Source organism: Scyliorhinus canicula, chromosome 6, assembly GCF_902713615.1.
Source record: "Scyliorhinus canicula chromosome 6, sScyCan1.1, whole genome shotgun sequence".
NCBI lineage: Eukaryota > Metazoa > Chordata > Chondrichthyes > Carcharhiniformes > Scyliorhinidae > Scyliorhinus > Scyliorhinus canicula.
The window spans coordinates 165238370-165262455 of record NC_052151.1 but is presented as its reverse complement, the minus strand read 5'-3'; the positions used below and the strand labels follow the sequence as shown (position 1 = coordinate 165262455).

At 46.8% G+C, this 24086-nt stretch overlaps 1 protein-coding gene across 1 annotated transcript in view; it reads right to left on the bottom strand.

Annotated features, from left to right (window-relative positions):
- Positions 1 to 24086, bottom strand: part of arhgef10 (Rho guanine nucleotide exchange factor (GEF) 10) — a 372032-nt gene that overhangs the window by 148149 nt on the left and 199797 nt on the right. Inside the window, 2 exon segments of the mRNA XM_038800413.1 lie at positions 3502 to 3647; positions 22704 to 22874. Of these exon segments, the coding sequence (XP_038656341.1) occupies positions 3502 to 3647; positions 22704 to 22874 (317 nt within the window).

Genomic DNA, 24086 nt, shown 5'->3' with positions numbered 1-24086 from the left:
CATCTTTTGAGTTGTGCAGTTCCTCCTCATCGATGTTCTGAATGGCCTACCCTTAATCTGAGACTCTGGGCTGGAATTTCCTGCCCCACCCGTCGCAAGATCACCATGGGGCAGGAGGCGAACCATGTGAAGGTCCATTGACCTCGGGTTTGGTTTTCCGGCGGCCGAGCGGGCTTAGCCAGAGAATCGGACCCTCTGTCCCCTAGTTCTGGATCCCCCAGACAGGGACAACATCCTTTCTGCATCTACCCTTTTCAGACCTGTAAATTTGTATGATTCATTGAGATCACCTCTCATTCTTCGAAACTCTGGAGAATATAGATCCAATATCCTTAATCCCTCTTCATTTTTTTAAATAAATTTAGAGTACCCAACTATTTTTTCCAATTATGGGGCAATTTAACGTGGCCAATAATCCCTCTTCATAGGACAATAGGATCTGGTGAACCCTTGATGCGCTCCCTCTATCAGCAAGCATAGCCTTCCTTCAGTAAGGAGATCAAAACTGCACATAATACATTAGGTGTGGTCTCACCAAGGCTCTATACAATAGATCATAGATCACAGATCATAGAATTTACAGTGCAGAAGGAGGCCATTCGGCCCATCGAGTCTGCACCTGCTCTTGGAAAGAGCACCCTACCCAAGCCTACACCCCACCCTATCCCCATAACTCAGTAACCCCACCCAATACTAAGAGCAATTTAGCATGGCCGATCCACCTAACCTGCACATCTTTGGATTGTGGGAGGAAACCGGAGCACCCGGAGGAAACCCACGGACACATGGGGAGAACGTGCAGATTCCGCACAGACAGTGACCCAAGCCAGGAATCCAACCTGGGACCCTGGAGCTGTGAAGCAATTGTGCTAACCACCAAGACATCTTTAAGCTGTACTCAAATCATCTTGCAATAAAGGCCAATTGCAATTTGGCTTCCTAATTGCTTGCTGTACCTTCTTGTTAGCTTTCAATGACTTATAAAGAAGAACACACAGGTCCCTTTGGATAACAACACTTCCCAATCTCTCACATTTAAGAAGTACCTTGCATTTCTGTTCTTATTATCAAAGATTTTTCCACATTCTACTTAATGTGTGTTCTCTTTCTTTCCCTCTCTGCCCTGAAGAGGTTTGTTACCATCCATTTCCTATCAGTACAGGATGTCCAGATAAACATGCGCAATACGTCCCAAGACTGATGCCTTGTTGTAAATTTGCTCCTTTTGGAACAAAAGCTTGGCCAGGTTGGTTGGAATCTGAGCCCATTTATGTCGAGGAGCTGTGTTAATCCAGTTGTTGAACACCACGATTGATGAACACCTCAGTTTTGGAATCAACAGATATTTTTGAAACTGCCATTTTAACACACTCACTGCTCTTTAACTGGTGATGTTTTTGGGCAATGCCAAAAATTCTGGAGACTGATGAGTTAGGACAATCAATTGTAGACGTATTGTCAAAATGTTGTACCATGGCATTAAAGAGAAGGCCACAACTATAAGACATAAATAAAGTTGTGCTCAGATTCTGTGCCCCTCCTGGAAAACTCAGTGCTTTGCTGGATGGTGATGAGTTTGTCCAGTCATTGGGCTTTAAGCAATATTTCTGGAAACAAAATATTATTACAATGTACTGCAGCTCTTTCAGTGGCTTATTCTATAAGGATGATGCCTGGCCATATTGAGTTATGCAGAGCAGAAAGGCCTCAAACTCAATGCCTACTCTGTGCTCTATTAATTGATCTTCGAAGTGGCATCTCTGATTCTGAGTTAAGGAGTGAATTTTTTTCTTTCAATCAGCCTGGCTTCCAAATCCTTATGACTAATGTATGGCCTCTACATAAACTGCCTGCACAATGCATGGTTTGAGCAAGGTTCGGTTTAGTTGTTCTGCAAGTTCAACTGCCCATATTATTCATCTCAGACTACAAATGAAGAATGGTTACTGACAGGATTCGAGAGTGACCAGAGTTCATGCCTGCTGCGGAGAATGGTAGAAAATAGCTGGGGATAAGGTGTTAGAGAAAGCACTGATAATTTCTTAGATAGCTAGAAGAGTGACTTCTTTCAATCAAACAATCTTTGTGAGGAATACAAATTATTGATCAACCTTAAATACACACTACTATCTAATTATCTGTCCAACAGCAGATATCATTCTTGCAATAGATCTGTCCCCACTGATATGCAATAAAAATCCATGGCCATGAAACAGAGCCTTGCCTGATTAATGAAGCAAGGTATAATCGAAAAGGTTTCCTTGAACCAGCTATATCATTTGAAAAACCTTGAATGTTTCTTTCATGATGAAGTTCAGAACTCAGCAATCCCTGGGCTCTTTTGTAACTACAAAGAATTTGAAATGGATCGAGTTTTCCTGGTTTGCTCTTATACCCATGGGTAAATTGCACATCCTAATAGCTGAGCTAGATCTTAGCTCAACAACATTCAAATCCTGCACGTCAAATATGCAACCACGACTGAGCTGTAGCAAAAGTAAAAACTTCTTGACATTCATGCTAACTAGCAAGGAAGCCTCTCACCTGGGGAACCCTTTCTGAATATTTCTGGCGTTTCTTGGCTATTATTCAATTTCCGATCTGACCCGGAATTGGAGGTCTAGAAATGTACTAAATCAACAGCTGATGTTTAACTGCTTGAAGGATCAAAGCTTGAACATTATTGCAGCCAGCAAACAGGCACATCAAAGTCTCAGTACTTTGAAACAATTTTACATTTTGAAAAGTGAGTTAGGATTGAATTACTGAAGTGAATCTCAGTGAAACATTGCAATGCAGCAGGTATCAGTCAGGACAAAATAGCAATCTTTTTTTTTCCTTTTTAAAATAAATTTAGAGTACCCAATTCATTTTTTCCAATTAAGGGGCAATTTAGTGTGTTCAATCCACCTACCTTGCACATCTTTGTGTTGTGGGGGCAAAACCCACATAAACACGGGGAGAATGTGCAAACTCCACACGGACAGTGACCCAGGACTAGGATCGAACCTAGGACCTCGGCGCCGTGAGACTGCAGTGCTACCACTGCGCCACCGTGCTGCCCTTAAAATAGCAATCATTACACTGCAATGACGGGAAGTGTGAAACAAGTAATTCAGAACATTCTCTCAGACTGGAGTCAAAAATATAAATCAGTCAAGCACTGATATGAAAATTAATTTTTTCCCTGGGAGAGACAAGGAAGTTTGTGATGCTGAGGGAAAAAATGAAGGTGGGAACTGAGTGCGATTAATGAGAAAGAGGGAGGCAGTGAGAATGCTGGTGGATAGTTTGGGGGATACAGCTTTTAAAGGAATAGTGTCCGGCATTTCCCACATTCCCATGGACCATTTCATATTTTTATTCAGAAACTGAGTAAGCAAAAAAGGATATTAATATTTTCACAACATTGAAATGAATAAAAGTACGTTTACCTAATAACAATAACTATGAGAGAAATAAGGTTTAATATAGATTTAGTCTACATTTGCCTGCACATACCGAGAGCTGACTGTAGCACACATAAGTACATCATTCAACATGAACAGGCGTCGCTCTTTGGTTTTCACCATTTCTCCATTCTCATTGTAAACCGATTCCACCATATCATCTGACCTTATGAGGTATCTGTTTCCACTACGAAGAAGCTGTATTGATAGAGAAGTGGGATATTAATTACCGATAAAGACAAGACTGCAGACAATTGAAACTAAAAACTTAGGGCAGCGCGGTAGCATGGTGGTTAGCATAAATGCTTCACAGCTCCAGGGTCCCAGGTTCGATTCCCAGCTGGGTCACTGTCTGTGTGGAGTCTGCAGGTCCTCCCCGTGTGTGCGTGGGTTTCCTCCGGGTGCTTCGGTTTCCTCCCACAGTCCAAAGATGTGCGGGTTAGGTGGATTGGCCATGCTAAATTGCCCGTAGTGTCCTAAAAAAGTAAGGTTAAGGGGGGGGGGGGGGTTGTTGGGTTACGGGTATAGGGTGGATACGTGGGTTTGAGTAGGGTGATCATTGCTCGGCACAACATCGAGGGCCGAAGGGCCTGTTCTGTGCTGTACTGTTCTATGTTCTAAAACTACAGGCAACAAGTTAATTAATATTAAACTTCCTCGACACAATGGGCCAGATCTTGCTGGAGTAGGGTATCACACAGCATGCCCCATTAGACACACTTCAGTTTGAAAAGATATTGCACTGTAACTTGCTGCAAGGATGAGTTGATAGGGGGGTGGAAAGTGAGATCTGAGAACTCAGTAAATGGTAGATTCAATAATCATTTCAATTTATGAGATTAAAAGTGAGAGAGTAAGAGAGTAATCCCAAAGTCTTCTAAACGTACATAAATAGTAAAAAGGTGGTCAAAGGAAGAGTGTAGCCCAGCTGAGGTCTATCTAGTGTATTCTATAAGTTCAGCATAACCTCCTTGCTCTTTTACTCTATGCTCCTATTAATAAAGCCCAGTATACTATACGCGTTAAGCCATCTTTAATGATTTATGGCATGTATACATCTAAGTCCCCTGCTCCTGCACCCCTGTAGAGTTATGTCCCTTATTTCACATGGTCTTTCCATGTTCTTCCTATCAAGATGAATCACTTCACACTTCTCTGTATCACCTGCCCATTCTAACAACTTGTCTCTGGTTCTTTTGAAGTTCTACACAGGCTTCATCGGCTCCCAGACTTGTGAGAAAAGATATAGCGTATGGAATGAAGGCAGTAGGATAGTGGGTACAGAACCATGGTGCCAGGGCAGAGCCATGCCATGGGGCAGCACAGTGGCTAGCACTGACACCTCACTGCATCAGGGACCAGGGTTTGATACTGACCTTGGGTGACTGACTGTGTGGAGTTTGCACATTCCCCCATGTCGGCGTAGGTTTCCCCCATGTACTCTGGTTCCCTCCCAGTCCAAAGATGTGCAGGTTAGGTGGATTAGCCATGCTAAACTGCCACTTCCAAAGGTGTGCAGATTAAGGCAATTTCACCATGATCAATGCGCAGTGTTAAGGAATAAGGGGGGGGGGGGGGGGGGGGCAGTTAGTGAGCCTAGGCAAAGTGCTCTTTCAGAGGGTTGGTGCAGACTCAACGAGCTGAATGGTCTCTTTCTGCACTGCAGTGATTTTATAGGATTCTTTGGACTCTCCTGCAATGTCCCCGACCACCCAGGGGCTTGAGTCCCCCAGTACTGTTATCATGCCTGGTGTCCAGTGATTCCTGCTGGCTTCACGCTGTGCCAGCAAGGCGGGGGGGGGGTCCTACAATTTTGAATGGCCAGGGAGGGGGCAAACCAGATTATGTCAGCTGCAATGGGCCGAGAGCATTGCGCACTGTTTGGTGCCCTGGCCAAGCCTGTTTAGGGGCTCTCCTGTTATTCTCTTGATTTAGTGTGATTTGAACCCGGTGCAACCCAGCCAGAGAATCACTGCCGCTGTGTGTACAAAGCAAACAGTGGAGCAATGCTAATTAATTAACCATCACCTGTGATTTAGAGCGCTCACTGTTTCTCACAATTGCTGATCTTTGCTGGTCAGTTTTGCATTAATAACTGTGTCATTAACACGACACGCATGGTTGTTATTTTTTCCAATTTAAAACAGGGCATCTAGCTGTGAGTGTGTTGAAGATGTAAAATGTACTGAACATTTCAGCACTGCTGGTCTAAAATGTTCTCCCTGGGGTAACTCGGAAGTCAAAGACAAAAATCCAACCAGTGTCTTCCCCATGTTACTAATGTCAAGTTACATCCAAACAAAAGCCTCATCTCACTAGAATGCACCGAGAAAAGAGTGTGAATCAGTGTAAACAATCAAGGTCGAAGAACAGCAACAAACTCACACCAGTATATTTCTTCTTTAAGTTACAGCTGATCTACTCATCATTCCTGCATATCAGCATGTTTAGGAACCTGCTTTTTGAACTATTAATGTGATTTAATACTGATGCCATAAAAATGCATTGAAAGAAAAATAAAGTACAGATCAGAGCTTAGTGAGGATAAGCTTGAAGAAAACCCCCAAATAATTGTCATGAAATACCAAAGGAATAATCTTGTTTCCTGCTGCAGTTTAGGGGCTGGGTTAGCTCACTCGGCTAAATCGCTGGCTTTTAAAGCAGCCCAAGCAGGCCAGCAGCACGGTTCGATTCCCGTACCAGCCTCCCTGGACAGACGCCGGAATGTGGCGACTAGGGGCTTTTCACAGTAAAGTCTACTCGTGACAATAAGTGATTTTCATTTCATTTTTCAGTGCTGAGTGACCCCAAATAAACAGGATTGGAGGTCATTCGCTTTTTGGAGTTGTGGAGGTGGCCAGTTTTAAGAATGGGGTTTTAGCTGAGCTGCGAGCTCGATGGATGGATGAAAAAGATCACGGAGAATTAGGCTTACTGTGGGTACAGGCACAACTCTTTCAATGCGCTCAAAATTCAACGATTCCTTTAAACAAGGTAATTGTTTTGTGTCCAGATTATGGGTGTCAGTAGGACCGGAGGGGATACATCTGAGGAAGGGTGGGAGTTGTGGAGGCACTGGCCATAATTTTCTAACGTCAATCTTACAGGGATAAAGGGGAAGTCAACTGGAGAATTGCAAATTTGCATATTTGTTAAAAAAAAATTGCAAGGATAAAGCCAGCAACTACAGAGAAGTCAGTTTAATATCGGCAGTGAGAAAATGTTTAAAAATGATAATCTGGGACAAGATTGACTTTCACTTGGACAAGTACAAATTTATTTCAGAAAAGCAATGAGGATTTGTTAAAGACAAATTTTGACCAACATGATTAGATTTTTCATGAAGTAAGAGAGATGGTTAATGAGGGTAATTCATTTTTAATTCACTCGTGGGAAGTGGGTGCCCCTGGGAAGGGCCAACATTTATTTAGGCCATTTCAGAGGGCACTTAAGAGTCAACTACACTACTCTGGATCAGGACTCACATGTTGACTAGACCAGGTAAGTATGACATATTTTCTTCCTTAAAGAACATTCGTGAGGCAGATGGGTGTTTACGACAATCGACAATGGCTTCATGGTCATCATTAGACTGTTAATTCCACATTTTTATTGAATTCAGATTTCACAATCTGAGATTCAAACCTGGGTCCCCAGAGCATTGCTCTGGGTCTCTGGATTACCAGTCCAATGAAAAGACCACTATGCCACTGCCCCTATCCCTCAATGCAGTTGATGTGGTGTATATGGACTTCCAAAAGGCTTTTGATAAAGTGTCACATAATGGGCTTTAACTTTCTAGTAAGAGATGAGATATAATAGACGGTGACAGTATGGAACGATTTCTCGGAGGTCAGCGGCAAGCACCCCTGCTTCACTGCAGACCACAAAACCTTGGCTAAAGCGTTGCATAGCAGCAAAATAGCCTTGAACATTTTAAACAAAGACCAATCTTGAAGAATCATTTTTGTACAATTCCTGTTCAACCCTAGACAATTTCCATAACTGTAGTTTTGGCATGCCCTTGGATAATTTCAATTCTACTCTCATGTTGCTTCAGGGTAATTCTGCTAAATCAATCAACAGTAATTTCCAGCATTAAATGAGTAAGAATGAAGTAAAACACGTTGCATTGCTTTTAACATAACCTTCAGTGTCGATTTTTTAAAAACTGAAACTTCAGAGTTTCCCTTTATTCCCATCCTTCTGAAGGGAGGAGGGACAGGGAAGGTGCTGTGAAGGGAGGTAGCTGTGGGGCACACACTAGGTGACCAGCCCTGCTCGCCCAGGCTCCACGCCTGGACATTCTCCTTGTCAGATGAGGCGTTCTTCCTCCTCCTCCAGCATGTCCCCCGTCTGCTGTGCGATGTTGTGAAGGACACAGCAGGCCATCACAATGTTAGATACCCTCATGGGGCTATACTAGAGAGCCCCAACAGAGCGATCCAGGCATCGGAGATTATCTTGAGGATACCGATGCACCACTTAATGGCACAGGTTGCTGCAGGGGCATCGTTATAATGGGCCTCCGCTTCAGTCTGGGGCCTCCAGACAGGCGTCATTAGCCAAGACCTCAGCGGGAAATGCTCATCACCCAAGAGCCAACTACGGAGTACCTCAAATGTGACAGGAACCAACGAGTCTTGCATGTTGCCTCGGTATCAGCCAGTCACCAACTGCACATTCATGGAGTGGAACCCCTTCTGATTGATAAGGGGCACCCATTCATGGGCCGGTGCTCATAGGAGGACATTCATGCCATCAATCACACTCTGGACCTGAGGCATGCCATTGATGGTGGCGAATCCTGCTGCCCGGGCATCTTGGCAAGCCTGGCCCAGACTGAAGTTTATATAGTCTTCTGCTTGAACTGACAGGGCATCCATCACATCGCGGATGCACCTGCGTGCAGATGTCTGAGAGATCCCAGACACGTTCGGCACCCGGAAAGAACCAGAGGCATTAAACGTTCAAGGCGACCGTCACCTTAACGGCCACCGGGAGTTGGTGCCCTCTTCCAAACCCCCGCGGTGTCTGGTGGGCCACCACTTTGCACAGGTTGTGCACAGTCTCAATGGCTAGCCAAATTTGTCATCGGCACACATGGTCCTCAGAGGACAGGTGCTGACGGTATACACATGCCCTCATGCGACGCCTCGTTCGCACCTGCTCCTCGGCCTGTTGGATGGCCAGGACTCGAGCCTCAGCAATTGGCCCTGCTCTTCTGGGGCAGACTACTCTTGTGCAGGATCCTGCCTGAGCAGGTCCTGCGCCTTCAGTCTCCGTGTGTCCTTAATGGCAGCTGCGGTCAGGTAGATAGCCAGCATAGCTGTCTGAACTCCTAAATTTATTCTCTGCAGGGGGGTGGGGAAAGAGAAGACATGTTAGCAAGATGAGTGTTCCCATCCAAAGCCAACAGTTACACTTCAGCATCACCCTGAACCTGTTCCCCAGCCCTCAGCCGGTCCCCCCAGTCTGTTGCTTACGGAATGCACCCCTGTCCCCATCAGTGAGTGACACAGGCTTGTGATATGGGAAGCCTCCATCCTCACACTGTCAACAGGGGTACCGGTGGGTGTTGCAACCCATTTCAGTGAAAGGTTCTGTGGCCCCTGTCCTGTTTCCTCAGTGGGGTCTACTGTCAGTTTCCTCACTGGGTGGGTCTTGTGTTATCCCGCAAGCAGTGTGGTACCTGGTTGTGCAGTGGAGAAGATCACCGTGTATTACCAATCGCCCCCATGCTTAGAGGCTTGTATGTGGGCAGCTCCTACAGATGGGGATGAGGCAGGGAAGTGTGCATCTGCTGGGAGTGTAGCTGCGGTGTGATGTGGGTCCTGGTGTGACACGCAGGTTATGACAACATGACCAGAGACAGGATGGATGGGAGCAGGGGCACAGTGGGTAGGCAAGGCTTGGAAATAGCTGGTGGGCCTGAGGCATGGGCTAGCTGATAGTGTCACGGGTGAGGCCTCTGCCCCTGCAGTGGGGCTGCGCTTCTGATGCGTGCACGGAGTGCCAGCACCTGTTGTGCCACAATATGAGCTTGGCCATGTCCATCCCATTGATGATGCTGCTGGGATCTGATGGCTTACAGGTGGGAGGCCTGGGTGGGCACCCAGATAACCAGAGGCTCTGCAAACATTTGCAGGACTGAGTGAGAAGTCAGCAGAGTGAACAGTCAGGACCTGTAAGTAACACCAAAGGGTGCGTTGAAAGCACATACTGCAGCAATGGCGGTCTGAGCCAGGCCACTCCTATCCTGAGAGAACACGCCAAATCCATGGCCTGTCATCGTGTCCCTTCCCCCAGGCCTAGGCAGCTACCTGCCCCCCCCCCTCCCCCCCAGCAATCCTGACAAATATGGAGAGGTTTAAAGTTACCTTACCTTCCCACTCACCCTCAGCAGCATCCAGGTCCCGTTTGTAAATACTTGTACTGATTTGTGCCCACGTGACCTCTGCCTAAGAGCGGCGGAGCATAGCGGAAGGGCGGGGCATACCGTGTCCAACCCGCTAATCTGATTTAAATCCATGCAAATGATGGTTTTGCGTGGGGTGCAAATTTTGATTTCGCCACCAGGGACGGACTGGAGCATTGCATCTGAATTAGCAAACATCAATTTTTGTATGTCGTACGATTCTCTGCCCGATGACAAATCACACTTACAGTCGTGAAACGGAGAATCCAGCCCCTTATGTGCAAATTGGTTGCCATGTTATTTTTAGATTTGGCTTGAAAAGTACTTTAAGTGTGCAAGTTCTTTTTCTCAACAGCATGTGATAGTGATTTTCCAGAGCCAGACATCTTATGGTATTGGAGGCAGCTGCCAGGTCAGAATGCTGGCAGCAGAACTGCCAGTACAGTAGTAGAACCTTGGGCCGAAAGTGGCAAGCAGTCCCCAATGTTGGGCCATGCAACAGCTAAAATTTCCAAGATGTAAACAGCAGCATCAGGTTGGACAAATGAGCACAGTTCTTCAACAAGGTAGGAATCAGCAGGATTTCCCTGAACTGGGGGGGAAAAAATCAGGTCAAAGACATATGGGATGGCTTGGACCCAATAAAAGAGTCAATTGAGCGGCTGGAGCTTAAACTGGATGCCCAAGATTGGGTGATCCAGAAGATAGAGAAGGCGCTTGCTGAGCAAGAGGAAAATCAAACTGCGGTAGAGTTGGAGGTGGAGATGCTAAGAGACCAACAGAAGAAGCTCCTGGAGAAGGTGGAGGACCTAGAGAATAGGTCCCGCCGGCAGAACTTGAGAATCATTGGGCTCCCGGAGGGGTTCGAATGAGCAGACGCTGGGGCAGACATGTTTGAGAAGCTGCTGGGGAATGGGGCATTCTCCCAGCCCTTGGAGGTGGACAGGGTTCACAGAGCACTCGTGAGGAAGCTGCAAAGCTGCGAATGGGAGACCCCCCCCCCTCCCCGAGGGTAATGGTGGTAAGAGACCACAGGTACTTGGATAAGGAGTGCATTCGACAGTGGGCCAAGCAGACACGGAGCTGTAAGTGGAACAACAGTATCCTGTGGGTTTACCAAGACCTGAGTGTGGAGCTGGTCAGAAAACCAGGTCAGGTCGATCCTTTTTAAGAAAAGGGTGAAGTTCGGACTGTTGTATCCGGCCCGTCTCTGGGTCACGTACGAGGAACAGCACTTTTATTTCGAGTCGCCTGAGGACGCGCTGGACCTCATGAAAAGGAAAGGACTGGTGATGGACTGAGAACTTTTGAACTTTGCTGCAACGTTCATGTTTTTTTTAAATAAAAGTTTCTCGAATTTCATTTTGGGAAGCTGTCTGTAATGCCTTCTGTATTGATTTGGAACCAGTGGCAGAGCTGAGTGAGTTAAAGTTTTCATTTGCACTGTTGGGGGATGGAGGTGTGCTTGTTTAGATTTTGGTGTTTTTCTGTCGGGCAATTGTGTTGGGATTGTTTGTTATTGGAGTATGTATGTATGAGGCAGGGGGCAGGGAACAATAGGTGGGAGACTTTCCGGCACCAGGGATGGGGGCCACCAAGCTAGCTGGGCGGGCTAGCTCATGGAAGCGCAGTGGGGGGGGGGGGGGTGTGCATATGTTAGGTTTATTAAAAGGGTTGGATTACAGTGTGTTGTTACAAGAGGGGGGGTAAATGTTCTGCTGACGAGGGAGAGACTTGTGCTAAGGGACAGAGAGGAGGTTGGGAGTGGAAGCTGCCTGGGGGCGGGCCGGTGGAGGCGCAGAGCACGGGCTGGAGGCTGGCCCAAAAAAAAGGGATGGCTGATCGGCAAAGGGGGGGGGTGGGGGGTGGCTATGAGCCCCCCCCTCCCCCCCCCCCCCCAACTAGGCTGATCATCTGCAATGCTCAAGGGCACGCGTGTTCGTGCATCTGAGGGGACTGAAGGCAGACGTGGTAATGTTGCAGGAGACGCACCTTAGAGTTACGGACTTGGTTAGATTGAGGAAAGGCTTGGTCAGTCAGGTCTTTCACTTGGGACTGATCAATAAGCGGGTGGTGTTTGAGGCGGGTAGAATAGTCTCGGATGTGGGAGGCTGGAACATTATGGTCAGTGGGAAACTGGAGTGGGTGCAGGTGGTATTAGTAAATGTGTATGCGTCAAATTGGGATGATGTAGAGTTTATAAAGAGGATCCTGGGGAAGATACCGGACCTGAACTTGCACAAGTTGGTCATGGGAGGGGACTTCAACACAATTATTGACCCTGGCTTGGACCGGGTTAAGCTCAAAAACGGGCAGGGTGCCAGCAATGGCAAAGGAACTAAGAAGGTTCATGGAGCTGATGGGGGGGTGGGGAGAGATACTACAGATCATAGGAGGTATGCGGTGACCCCAGAGGCAGGGATTTTAAGGGAACGGCGGAGGCTACAGATGGAGTTCGGCTTGTTAACCACAAGGGGGGGAGGTGGAGCAGCTGAGAAAGGTGAGGGGGGGGGCGATCTTTGAGCATGGAGAGAAGGCCAGCAGAATGCTTGCACAGCAGCTGAGAAAGAGGGAGGCAGCCAGGGAGATAGGGAAAGTAAATGACAGAGATGGAAACCTGGCTGGAGATTCAGTAGGGGTGAATAAGGCATTTAGGGATTTTTACAGTAGGCTGTATGGGTCAGAACCCCCAACAGGGTCCGAGGGGATGAAGCATTCCTTAGGGGGGCTGAATTTCCCAAAGGTGGACGGGGAGCTGGTAGAAGGGCTGGGCGCCCCTATCAGGTTGGAAGAGATAGTGGAGTGTCTGAAGGCCATGCAGTCGGGTAAAGCCCCTGGGCCGGACGGGTATCCAGTGGAGTTTTCTAAAACGTTCTCTGGGATATTGGGGCCATGTTGATGAGGATGTTCAATGAGACAAGGGAAAGAGGGGTGCTGCCCCCGACGATGTCACAGACCACAATTTTGCTGATCCTGAAGCAGGACAAGAACCCGGAGCTGTGTGGGTCCTACAGGCCAATATCCCTATTGAATGTGGACGCCAAACTGCTGGCCACAATTTTGTCCTCCAGGATTGAGAATTGTGTTCCGGACATTATTGGGGAGGACCAGAGGGGTTTGTTAACGATAGGCAGTTGGTGGCCAAGATAAGGTTGTTAAACGTGATAATGATGCCCCCGGAAGGTAGGGAGGTGGAGGTAGTGATCGCAATGGATGCAGAGAAGGCTTTTGACCGGGTAGAATGGGATTATCTGTGGGAGGTACTGGGATGTTTCAGATTTGTGCGGGACTTTATTGACTGGGTCAGGTTGCTGTATGAGGCTCCTGTGGCAAGCGTACGGACAAATAGCCAACATCTGACTATTTAGACTGCACCAGGGGACGAGACAGGGATGCCTCCTCTCCCCACTGTTGTTCGCGTGAGCTATAGAGCCGCTGGCAATTGCTCTGAGAGCCTCAAGGGGCTGGATTGGAAAGGGCTGATCCAGGGGGTTCTGTATGTATCGGACCCAATAGAGGGGATGGAAGAATTAATGAGGATTCTAGGGGAATTTGGCCTGGTTTTCGGGGTATAAGCTCAATATGGGGAAAAGAGATGTTTGCGGTCCAGGCGAGGGGACAGGAGAGGCGATTGGGGGAGCTACCGTTTAGATTAGTAGGGGGAAGCTTTAGGTATCTAGGCATCCAAGTGGCGCGGGAATGGGACCAGCTGCATAAATTAAATCTGGCCCGACTAGTAGACCAAATGAAGGATGATTTTCGGAGATGGGGCGCCCTTCCGTTGTCACTAGTTGGGAGGGTAAAGATGGTAGATGACTGTCCTACCGAGATTCTTGCTTGTGTTTCAGTGTCTCCCCATCTTTGTTCCGCGGTCCTTTTTTAAACGGAACAACAAAGTGATCACTGGCTTCGTTTGGGTGGGCAAGACCCCGCGAGTAAGGAAGGTAATGCTTGAGCGGAGTCGGGGAGAAGGCGGGCTGCCAAATTTTAATAACTATTACTGGGCACCGAATATAGCCATGATCAGGAAGTGGGTGGTGGGGGAGGAGCATAGCGTATGGAGGCGGCTTCATGCAAGGGCACCAGTCTGGGGGCGTTGATAACTGCGCATCTGCCGTTCCCACCGGCACGGTACTCCACCAGCCCCGTGGTGGTGGCGACCCTGAGAGTCTGGGGGCAATGGAGGAGACATGTGGGAGCAGATGGAGCATCGGTCTGATCCCCTATCTGTAATAATCACCAGTTTGTCCCGGGATGTAATGTTGGGGGGTTCCAGATATGGCGCAGAGCAGGGATTGAGAGGATGGGGGATATGTTTAAAGAGGGGAGCTTTCCGAGTATGATGGAACAGGAGGGGAAGTTTGGGTTGGCGAGGGGAAACAAATTCAGGCACCTACAGGTGTGGGACTTCCTATGTAGACAGGTGTCAACCTTCCTGCTCCTAGCACTAAGGGGGATTCAGGACAGGGTAGTTTCCAGTGGGTGGGGAGCTTCTCTGACATTTACAAGGAACTTATGGGGTCAGAGGAGACGCAGACCGAGGAGCTGAAGCGCAAGTGGGAGGAGGAGCTGGGAGGTGAGATAGAGGATGGTCTATGGGTGGACGCGTTGAGTAGAGTCAACGCGTCCTCAACATGTGCCAGGCTCAGCCTGATACAATTCAACGTCATTCACCGGGCTCACATGACAACGGCCCGGATGTGCAGATTCTTTGTGGTGAAAGACAGTATGCAAGTGTGGGAGGACCAGCGAACATGTCCACATGTTCTGGATATGTCCAAAGCTTAGGGGATTCTGGCCGGACTTTGCAGATGTCATGTCCACGGTGTCAATAACAAGCATGGCACCGAGTCCAGAGGTGGCGATTTTCGGGGTGTTGGAAGACCCGGGAATCCAGGAGGAGAAAGAGGCAGAGGTTCTGGCCTTTGCTTTCCTGGTAGTCCAGAGACGGACACTATTAGCTTGGAGGGACTCAAAGCCCCCGAAGTCGGAGATCTGGCTGTCGGACATGGCTAGCTCTCTCTGTTTGGAGGAAATCAAGTTTGCCTTGAGAGGGTCACTGTTAGGGTTCACCCGGAGGTGGCAACCGTTCGTCGACTTCTTTGCGGAAAATTAATCGTCAGCAAAAGGGTGGGGGGGGGGGGTTAGTTTAGCTTAGAGTAGGGGGTTAATAAAGGTGGGACCTGTAAGGGAGGGAAACGGCTTTTGCACTATGTTTATAGTTTCATATGCATTGTTTATTTTGTTGTAATACCAAAAATACCTCAATTAAATGTTTATTAAAAAAATCAATCTCAAAGGGAAAAATTGGACAAAGGAAAGAAAGCGGAGATAGGGAAAAAACGCAAACATTTTATAAAAAGTCTTATAATGAAGCGTACAGCAGATGTAACACAGAAAGCTGTGGCAGGGATGAGCAAGTTTCACGCTGGGCAGTCTCACAACAGGAAACTGTTACGGGTCACTGCTCATATTAACATTGCAAATCCGATTAAAAGCACCATCTGCTGGCATCGCAGGGGAATGTAACAAATAAATCTGGACATCTCGCATGTGATATTCAGCACAGGAACGGACTGTTCCAACTGATCTGTGCTGGTTTATGCCCCACATGAACATCCTCCCATCCTACTTTATCTAACCCCATCATCATAAACGTCTAACATACAAATGCCCCTGGGAACCATTTGCATCAAAGACCAATGTAAAAATGTTGAGGTGTTATTGAAGATAGTACCAATGTTGGCAAACATTTAATGTTACGGCCCCATAAGGAGGGGTAAAAATGACTCCCCTGTCCATGTCTAACGTAACAGGTTTTTTAAAAATTTGTAAAGGTGAAAGAATTTATTCACTCTCTGTGCTTAACCAGTTATGTGCCGATTGCAAATATATTAGTCTGGAAGGTTTTCTTGAGCTTAAAACACAAAAGGGGTTAGTTTTTATGGAGTTAAAAGATACCCACCTAGGTAAAGATGTTGTGGCGGCCTCCACTGCGCAGCATAGGGGCGACCCTGAGACCTGGGTCTCCGTTGGCAGGCAACTTTTGGGGCGACCAGGCCTGAATGGGCCCGGCTGCTGCTCGGGTGTCCCAGGTGGTGTGGTGCCACCCTGTTCTACCCTCTGCCCACCAGATGCACCGAGGTGCTCTGGCACCTCCCCTGAAGGAGTCACCGGCACAGGCCCCATTACCTCCTCCTCCCTCGGGGTGCCCGATGGCCCCTGGGCTACTCCTTGGGATGGGGCTGCGGGCAGAGCTAACCCCTGAGGTTCCACCCGCTCTGGTCTCGACCAGGGTCTGCATGCTCGCAGCTATGGAGCACAGGAAGTGGACCATCTCCGTCTGGGACTGCGCCCAGGGGGTGGGTAGCTGGTGGCTTCAGTGGCCAGGGCACAGAACGTCTGCAAGGACATTAGCTATATGGAAAGCTTTTCATATTTCTTCAAGATGGCTGGGGCATTATAGAATACAATCACCTTGGCCATGAAACAAAATTCAAGGTCTGTCCTGATATCAGCTAAGAGAATACCTTCTGAAGTGGCCAGGGCACCCGGCCAGAGGGGCTATATGGGTTCCATCATGTGGTGTAGGGTGGGGATTCGCCTGCCCTCCGGGTGGGGGGTGTGGAAGTGGGGGAACGGTGTGGGACAGGGGTTGGTGCTAGGGGCACAGTGCTGCCTAGTCACCCTGGCCGCCCGGAGAGGTTGTGTAGTTTCTTCCTGCATCGCAGGCCGGTCCGGACGGTGTTACAGGTGGCGCTCACTGCCTCTACCACCTGCGCCCAGCACAGCGAACAGTGACGGCTGGCAGCTTCCTTCCCGGGCTGGGGTACAGGGTGGCCTGCCTCTCCTCGATCATGAGCAGGTGGGTCTTAAAGTGTTGGCTGGAATGGTGTGTGTGGGGAGTGAAGTGTGTATATGAGGCTGTTGCTCGTCAGCCTCCTGAGTGTCAATCGTGAATCCTGCACTATTTCTCTTTGGAATCGATTGTGTTCCACGTGATGCCAGTGCTAACGCCTCAACAGTCACTGAATCGGTCCAGGTGCGGCGCCAGTTTTGCTGTCATAGAACTCGGCGAATCCTGCCCCTGCATCAACACTAAGTCGAGGAATGGAGAATCCAGCCGAGGGCCTTAATAGGGAGCTCATTTCTACTTCATTGGCAGCTTTTCTAGATAACATCTTAGCAGTTTGCATCTTGTAATAAAGAGATTTCCAAAATGGTTATATCAGTCACATAACTTCTCTCCACATAATAACTTCAGAAGGTATTTTCTTAGCTGATATCAGGACAGATCTTGAATTTTGTTTCAGGGCCAAGGTGATTATATTCTATAATGTCCCAGCCATCTTGAAGAAATAGGAAAACCTTTCCATGTAGCTAATGTCCTTGCAGACGTTCTGCCTCTGCTTGAGAGGTAGCCTGAGAGAAACGGAAATATGAGGTCATAGCAGTTTCAAGAACTATTGTGAAGTTTTTGACATCAGCAGGTGTGAAATCCCATAGAAGCATGTCGTGGCATATATGAATTGTAATTCACAGTGGAACTTTCCGGAAACTGGCCAACTTGCAATACCAAGACATCGGGTAACTTTAGCAGCCATTTTATGTTAGTGCTTTTTCTTGCTTTTAAATAGTTCACTTGAATATATGTTCAATCAGCCGATGAAATTACAGAGTGATAGAACTCATGCACAATTCACATCATCATGACACTATGATAGGTCGCTCACAAAGCAGAAATCTGACAATGTAATAGATGCCAGTTTATTGGAGAATCCAGCCCCATGGGTCACAATGCCACTATAACCTGTGTGACTAACGCATGCACTCTTTTTAGTCCCGTTTTCAGCAGCTGTTAATTTTTGGAAGCTCAGCAGGTTTGCTCTTATAAATCCAGTCACTCCCTAATTCAGACATATGCTAATTTATTTTAAACAGACAGAAATGTGTGAGCACTGCCAGCAGTGGCAATCTTCTCAACATGACACTTGCTACACACAGCGGAGATGCTGGTGACCGATTTAATAATAATAATCGCTTATTGTCACATTAGGCTTCAATGAAGTTACTGTGAAAAGCCCCTAGTCGCCACATTCCAGCATCTGTTCGGGGAGGCCGGTACGGGAATTGAACCCACGCTGCTGACCTTGTTCTGCATTACAAGCCAGTGGTTTAGCCCACTGTGCATCAGTCATTCGTGTGACTAGAATGTAAAAATAGAATTTGTGAGATGAGATTCACTTCCTAACATTTACTTTGCTTTTGCTAAAACATGTTTTGGGTAGATTCTATTAAATTTGTAACAAGTCAAAAAACGGCTCAATTTGCTCTCGCCATGTAAAATAAAAATATTTTAGTGTTTGCAAACATCAGCTTCTGATGCGAACACATTTATGTGTGGTAAACTTGCTAGAGTTTTCAGAGGTACTCCATCTCCTCCCAACTGGTAACAGCTGTGGTTAGGTATGAGGAACATTTTATAAAAAGTGAACTGAGTGGGAAGAGGAGCAGTTGAGCTGCAACAACTGTGCTCATATCGTGCTGCTTACATGCTGAGGTCCCACCTCCTGGTATCTTAGATTTCTCCTTGTTTCGGGCTGTCCTGCAGACCAATGGTGAGCGGTTTTGAATGCTTGTCCCAGATTCTAGCATCATCCTCAAAGTAATCCTTTGAAAATGTCTTCTCGGGATGGGACCAATACTGGCGCTGCCATGTTTATTGCTCGACTCCAGCTGCCCCTAGATAGTGGTGGTGAGCATTCTTGTTGAACCGCTGCGGACAATATGCTCATCCTGCTCCCATTTTTGAGCTGGGTAGGGAATGCCAAGATTTTGACCAGCAGAGGTGAAGGAATGGTAATACATGTCCACAGCAGCTTGATCTACAAATTGGAAGTGATGGTGATTTCATAATTCTGCTGCTCTCGACCTACTTGTTGTCAAAATGTTATACGACCACAAAGTGCTGACCAAGTGAAGCTTGGAATATCGCTTTAGGATTATGCCTACATACTGCAGGGGCGGAGCATTTATGATAGAGGGCATGCATATCGAGTCAAGTGGCAGAGACACTGATCAAGCTTCTTGAATGTCATTGCAGCAAAGCTTCTCCACGTAAGTGGTGATTACTCTATCGTCCTTTTTAAAAAATAAATTTAGAGTGCCCAATTCATTCTTACCCATTAAGGGACAATTTAGCGCGGCCAATCCACCCAACATGCACATCTTTTGGTTATGGGGGCGAAACCCACGCAAACACGGGAAGAATGTGCAAACTCCACACGGACAGTGACCCAGAGCCGGGTTCGAACCTGGGACTTCGGCGCCGTGAGGCTGCAATGCTAACCACTGCGCCACCGTGCTGCCCTTTATCATACTCCTGATGTTATTCTTATAGATGTAGAGGAACTTTAAGAAGCATTCAGCCTCTGCCCTGCTTTTAGAGCCATATTGATGATATGGCTGACCCCAGTTAAGTTTGCGGCTAAAAGGAGTGAAGAGCATTGAAAGTCAGGGAAGGTGAAAAGCTTTCTCATGTTGGAGACAGTCATTCCTTTTACTGATGTCTCACTTTTCAGCTCAAGCCTGGATCTTGCCTGGATTTTCTGGAGTAGGCTGAAATAGGTTGCTTCAAAATCAGAAAAATCGTGAACTGCACTTAACACCTCAGGATCATCGGCACGTATCCTCACTCTCAGCATGATGGGAAAAATAAGCTAAGAATAAATAGGCTGAGGGTATTTTCCTGAGCAACTCTAGCAGCGATGATCTGCGGCTTCAATAATAAGCATCCAACACCCGCAACTATCTTCCTTTAGTCAGGTTTAGCCCCAGACATTGCAGGCTGGATTCTCCATTCAGCGACACCCTAATTGGGGAATGCGACCGGGCAGAGAATTGCGAAAATCAAGGCCGACAGTGGGCACCGACGGAGTGCCATGCTCCGGTGCCTCGACAGCAGCATGAATGCATTCCACGATGTGGACATGCTAATTGTGCAATAAGCACCATTGGCACATCATTAATGGGCCCGACCAGGCAATTTCCACCTCTGCCAAGAGGAATTACTGACGATGAGGTCCACTTGTAGTATGTAAAATCAGGAAAAGGCGTCGTGGAAGCCGGGGGGGGTGACGAAAAACGTGTCCAACAACTATAGTGTGCTGACAGTTATGCCGCCGACTGGCCGGCTTCTGCTAAGGCCTGGGGAGTAGCAGAGGGGGGCCAGGAGGTGGACCATGGGGTCAGGGTGGACGGGCACAGACCATCATTGCTATAGCCTGCAAGGCAGCTGCGTACACCACTTACTGCCCACTGTGAACCTAGTGCCATGGGTCATATGGATGCCCCCAGAGGCCACCCCCCAGGTATCCTCTGGCCCCACCCAACACTTCAACGGGATGGGCGTGCTCCAGCGCAACCAGTGCCATCTTCTTGGCTCCTGCTCATCAGGCTCTCCAGTGCCATTCCCAACCCCAGCTAATCACACACCAGCGTTCATTAGAATTGTACTAGTTCCACATAGCGCCTATGCTAGCCCATTAGGATGCCCTGAATCACTCCGGTACCGTCGCTGCTTTCGAGGTTGTAGGAGTCATACGGTTCAATCCCGGCATCAGCACTGAGTCTCTGAAATGGAGAATCTTGGCCCTACGTGTTTTCCCTTTGACCTACTCAATTTTCAGTCCCACTAGAATTCTTCGATGCAACAGTGGTGAAATCTTGACTTGACATCATGCAGTGTCTGTCAGGTGGAAATATTTATTTGGGGGTGGGGTGGGGGGAGGTGTAAAAGTTACCAGAGACGTACCTGTTGAAGTTTAACTCTCACTGTGCATGCGACAATTTTAACTTGCTCTTTTGGGTAAGTGGAAAGGATACCCGATTGGAAACTGGTGAGATCCTCATTAAGTGTGCTCCAAAAGTGTCAATAGAGACAACTGCAGTTTCAACTATGGACCTCAATAGGGAAGAAGTTATGACTTTCCTTCCAGGTCAACATAACGTTCCTTCAATCACCAACAGCAGCTTTCAACACCAATTCGCTGGCCATTCGGTAGTTTTGTTGATTTCAAGCAGGAAACTGATCAGGTGCATACAATAATTAATATATATATATATATATTTTAAGGTATCTGTGCTCATGCCTGGTTTGTCCCAAGTCCAATTTCCAACCAGAATTAAAATCAAGGCTTTAATTGACGTAAAAAGCATCAACTTGGAAATTGGGTCAAATTCCGATAACAAGATTCGACGAGCTGGAATCGCCGTTCTGGACAGCTCGTCAGCACATTAAAAGCAGCTAAATGCTTTCTGCTGTGAAAACGAGGAATTGAAAGCACTTATCTGCTTTTGATGTGGTGAGGAACTGTCAATCGTAGCAAGAATGTTTATAAATATTGTAGTTAGCATCAAAGCAGGGTAATGGAAATGCATTCAAGTGTGAAGGGAAAAATAGATCAGCAATCCACCAAGCAGCTGTCTCTGAGCAGGATTTGCATTGTGGGGGAAAGCTTTTGATGGACTTTGACGACACCTCCATTATGCATTTCAATATGCTGATCTGGATCTCTCCCAGCACCGGCAAAATCCAGAATGCAATGTCTTGCAAGGTTCGGTTGAATCTCACGAGACGTCTCTAGGCCCTCTCGCGAGATTCAACAGCCTTATCATGACACCAAGTCAGGCGGAATGAGGCCGGTAAATCGCAACCCCGCTAAATGCATCATTCAGCGGACTTTAACTGCAGTCCACTGAATCATGCCCTTGGTTTCCTCTTATTTGTTCTCTTCCCAATTGCCCGGAATTTTGAGTATCACCCCCATTTCTGGCTGGTTCTTTTCACACACTTGGACAAGTTAGCTGGAAAAGTTAATCAGCTGATAGAAGATTGTTTCCTTATTTCTGGCCTCTATGGTATTGGATTACAAAAGTCACTTATCTCCGAAGTTATTCTTTCTTGCTCATCCTTGAATCCGTACAATGACTCAATGAATCACTGGCTCCTGAGACTGGTTAACTGTGTAACTATGAATCCATCAGCCCTCCCTCCCTCCTACAATCTACTGGTTGCTAAACCCCCTAGTTTGGTGTTAACTATTCACTGCTCCTTGATCTATTTCTCCTCTGCCACTACCTTCTACATTGTAGCATTTTGCAACATGGACCTTGGCCTCTCAATAAATGAGAACAAATGTTCACATTATTTGGATCAGTGCCTTCAGATTTAATGGGTTTGCTGCATCTTCAAAACTCAGTCACTGTTGTATAATTTCACTCTGGTTCACCAATAATAAATATTACTATATTGTTTACACATCTTCCACAGTAAGGCAATAATCAGAAAGTCAAGTCGTAAGTGAGTCAAGACCACATAGTTGACAGCAAATAGCAGGAAACAGTGTATAATGGACTGATGAGCATAACCAATGCAGACAGTAAGTTAGGTTTTTAACTTGCAACCCAGAAGTAGATAAGCATTTGTCACAATCTCTCCTGCCATAATCAGAAAACACCCAATGTTCATTCGCATCAGCAATTTCACTAATGGGAGGTCAATTTCCAAAGCCACATTTTTTATCCAGTCAGCAAGTTAAAAATCAACTCCCTGCCTTATGGAAGACCTTCAATATTATACTGCATCTGTGCACCATCTGACATCTACTGGAAAATTTTGGAATTGCATCCGGTCTCGGTTGATAAGTGTGGCTGTTAAAACCCCAAACTAATTAATTGTATCTTCTGAATTTGGCTCATCTAAAAATATTCCCTTCAACTTTGCACGTGGAATGATAAAAGCATTATCATTGCAAAGAGAAGAATCAGAATTCTACCTTGTTCAAATACCGTTCATTCATCGCTTTTGCAATCTGCTTCATTTCACACCGTTGATCAGCTTCCCGTTTCTGTTCATTTAGTTTCTCTGCTAACGTTTCAAGCTCTGTGAGAGCCATCTGAAGAGGTAGTCTATCAGGGTGTCCCTTCGGAGTGTTCTTTAGCATGTCCTAAGAAAATCAGTAAAGCACAAGTTTTTCTCCTTTGAAATTGGAGAGAGAGAAATGTAAAGTAAGCTCCAAATCAAGTTTGCAGTGAAGTTAAATTATACAAGATTTGATTTTGGTAATGTTGATGGGAATCAACAAAAATGTATCATTTATTATTGAAAAGCAAACATGAAACCATTTAAATAAGTATCACCTTATCTGAAGTGGTTGTTAAGCACAGATCACTAGCATACATCAGAAACTAAACAAAATTTAAGTAACAGAAAATGTTGGGGGAGAAAAACTCAGTACGGCTCATCTGCATCAAGCCCAGTGAGGACAAGATCCAGATCACGCAAAACCTTCGAGCTCGCAAATCTTGTGACATTGGATGGCCTCGTCCTGGCACCAAGTCGGGAGCGGCAAGGCCACTGAATCGTGCCCAACATTCCAGGTCTGTGACCTTTCATCAGAATTGGGAAAAGGTAGAAACATAACATTTTTGGAGGAAGGGGATGGGACAAGAACATAAGGAAGGTTTGTGATAGAGTCTGTGAAATGTCAGAAAAATCAGTCCTCAGGATCAAAGGGGATGATGATGGTGAAAGAAAAGATGCAATGAAACAAAATATGTGCCTAGAACAAGTATGCTGCTCTCTGAATGAAAGAAGAATGAAATAAGCAATGGGAAGGAAACAAGATGGGGAGCTGAGTTTACGTTTGAAATTGTTCAACTCACTGTTTAGGCCAGAAGGCGATGAATTGCCTAACTGAAAAAAAAAACATCTTCCACTCCCCTCATCATTCCAAAGGGACTGTTTGCCTGATCCACTACTCAGTCACCCCCTAATACCTCTCCCCGTTCTACAGCACCTTCCCATACAATTGTATGGGATATAACAGCCACTCTTTTGACTCCTCCCTCCTCATAGTTCCAAAAGCTCCAAATACTCCTTCCAGATAAATCAGTAACTTTCGTGACCTTTCAATCTAGTCCACTGCATTTGCTACTCACAATGTGGTCTCCTCTACGCCGGGGTCAACAAAGGCAGATTGGATGACCACTTTGTGGAAAACCTCCGTTCTTTTTGCAAGCAGAAAATTCTTGCTTCTGGCAACTTGTCACTTTAGTTCTCCACCTTTCTCTCACGCTGACATCTGTGCCCTCGACCTGCTGCAGTGTTCCAGCGAAGAACAACCTAAGTTTCAGGAACAACACTGGATCCCTTTGTA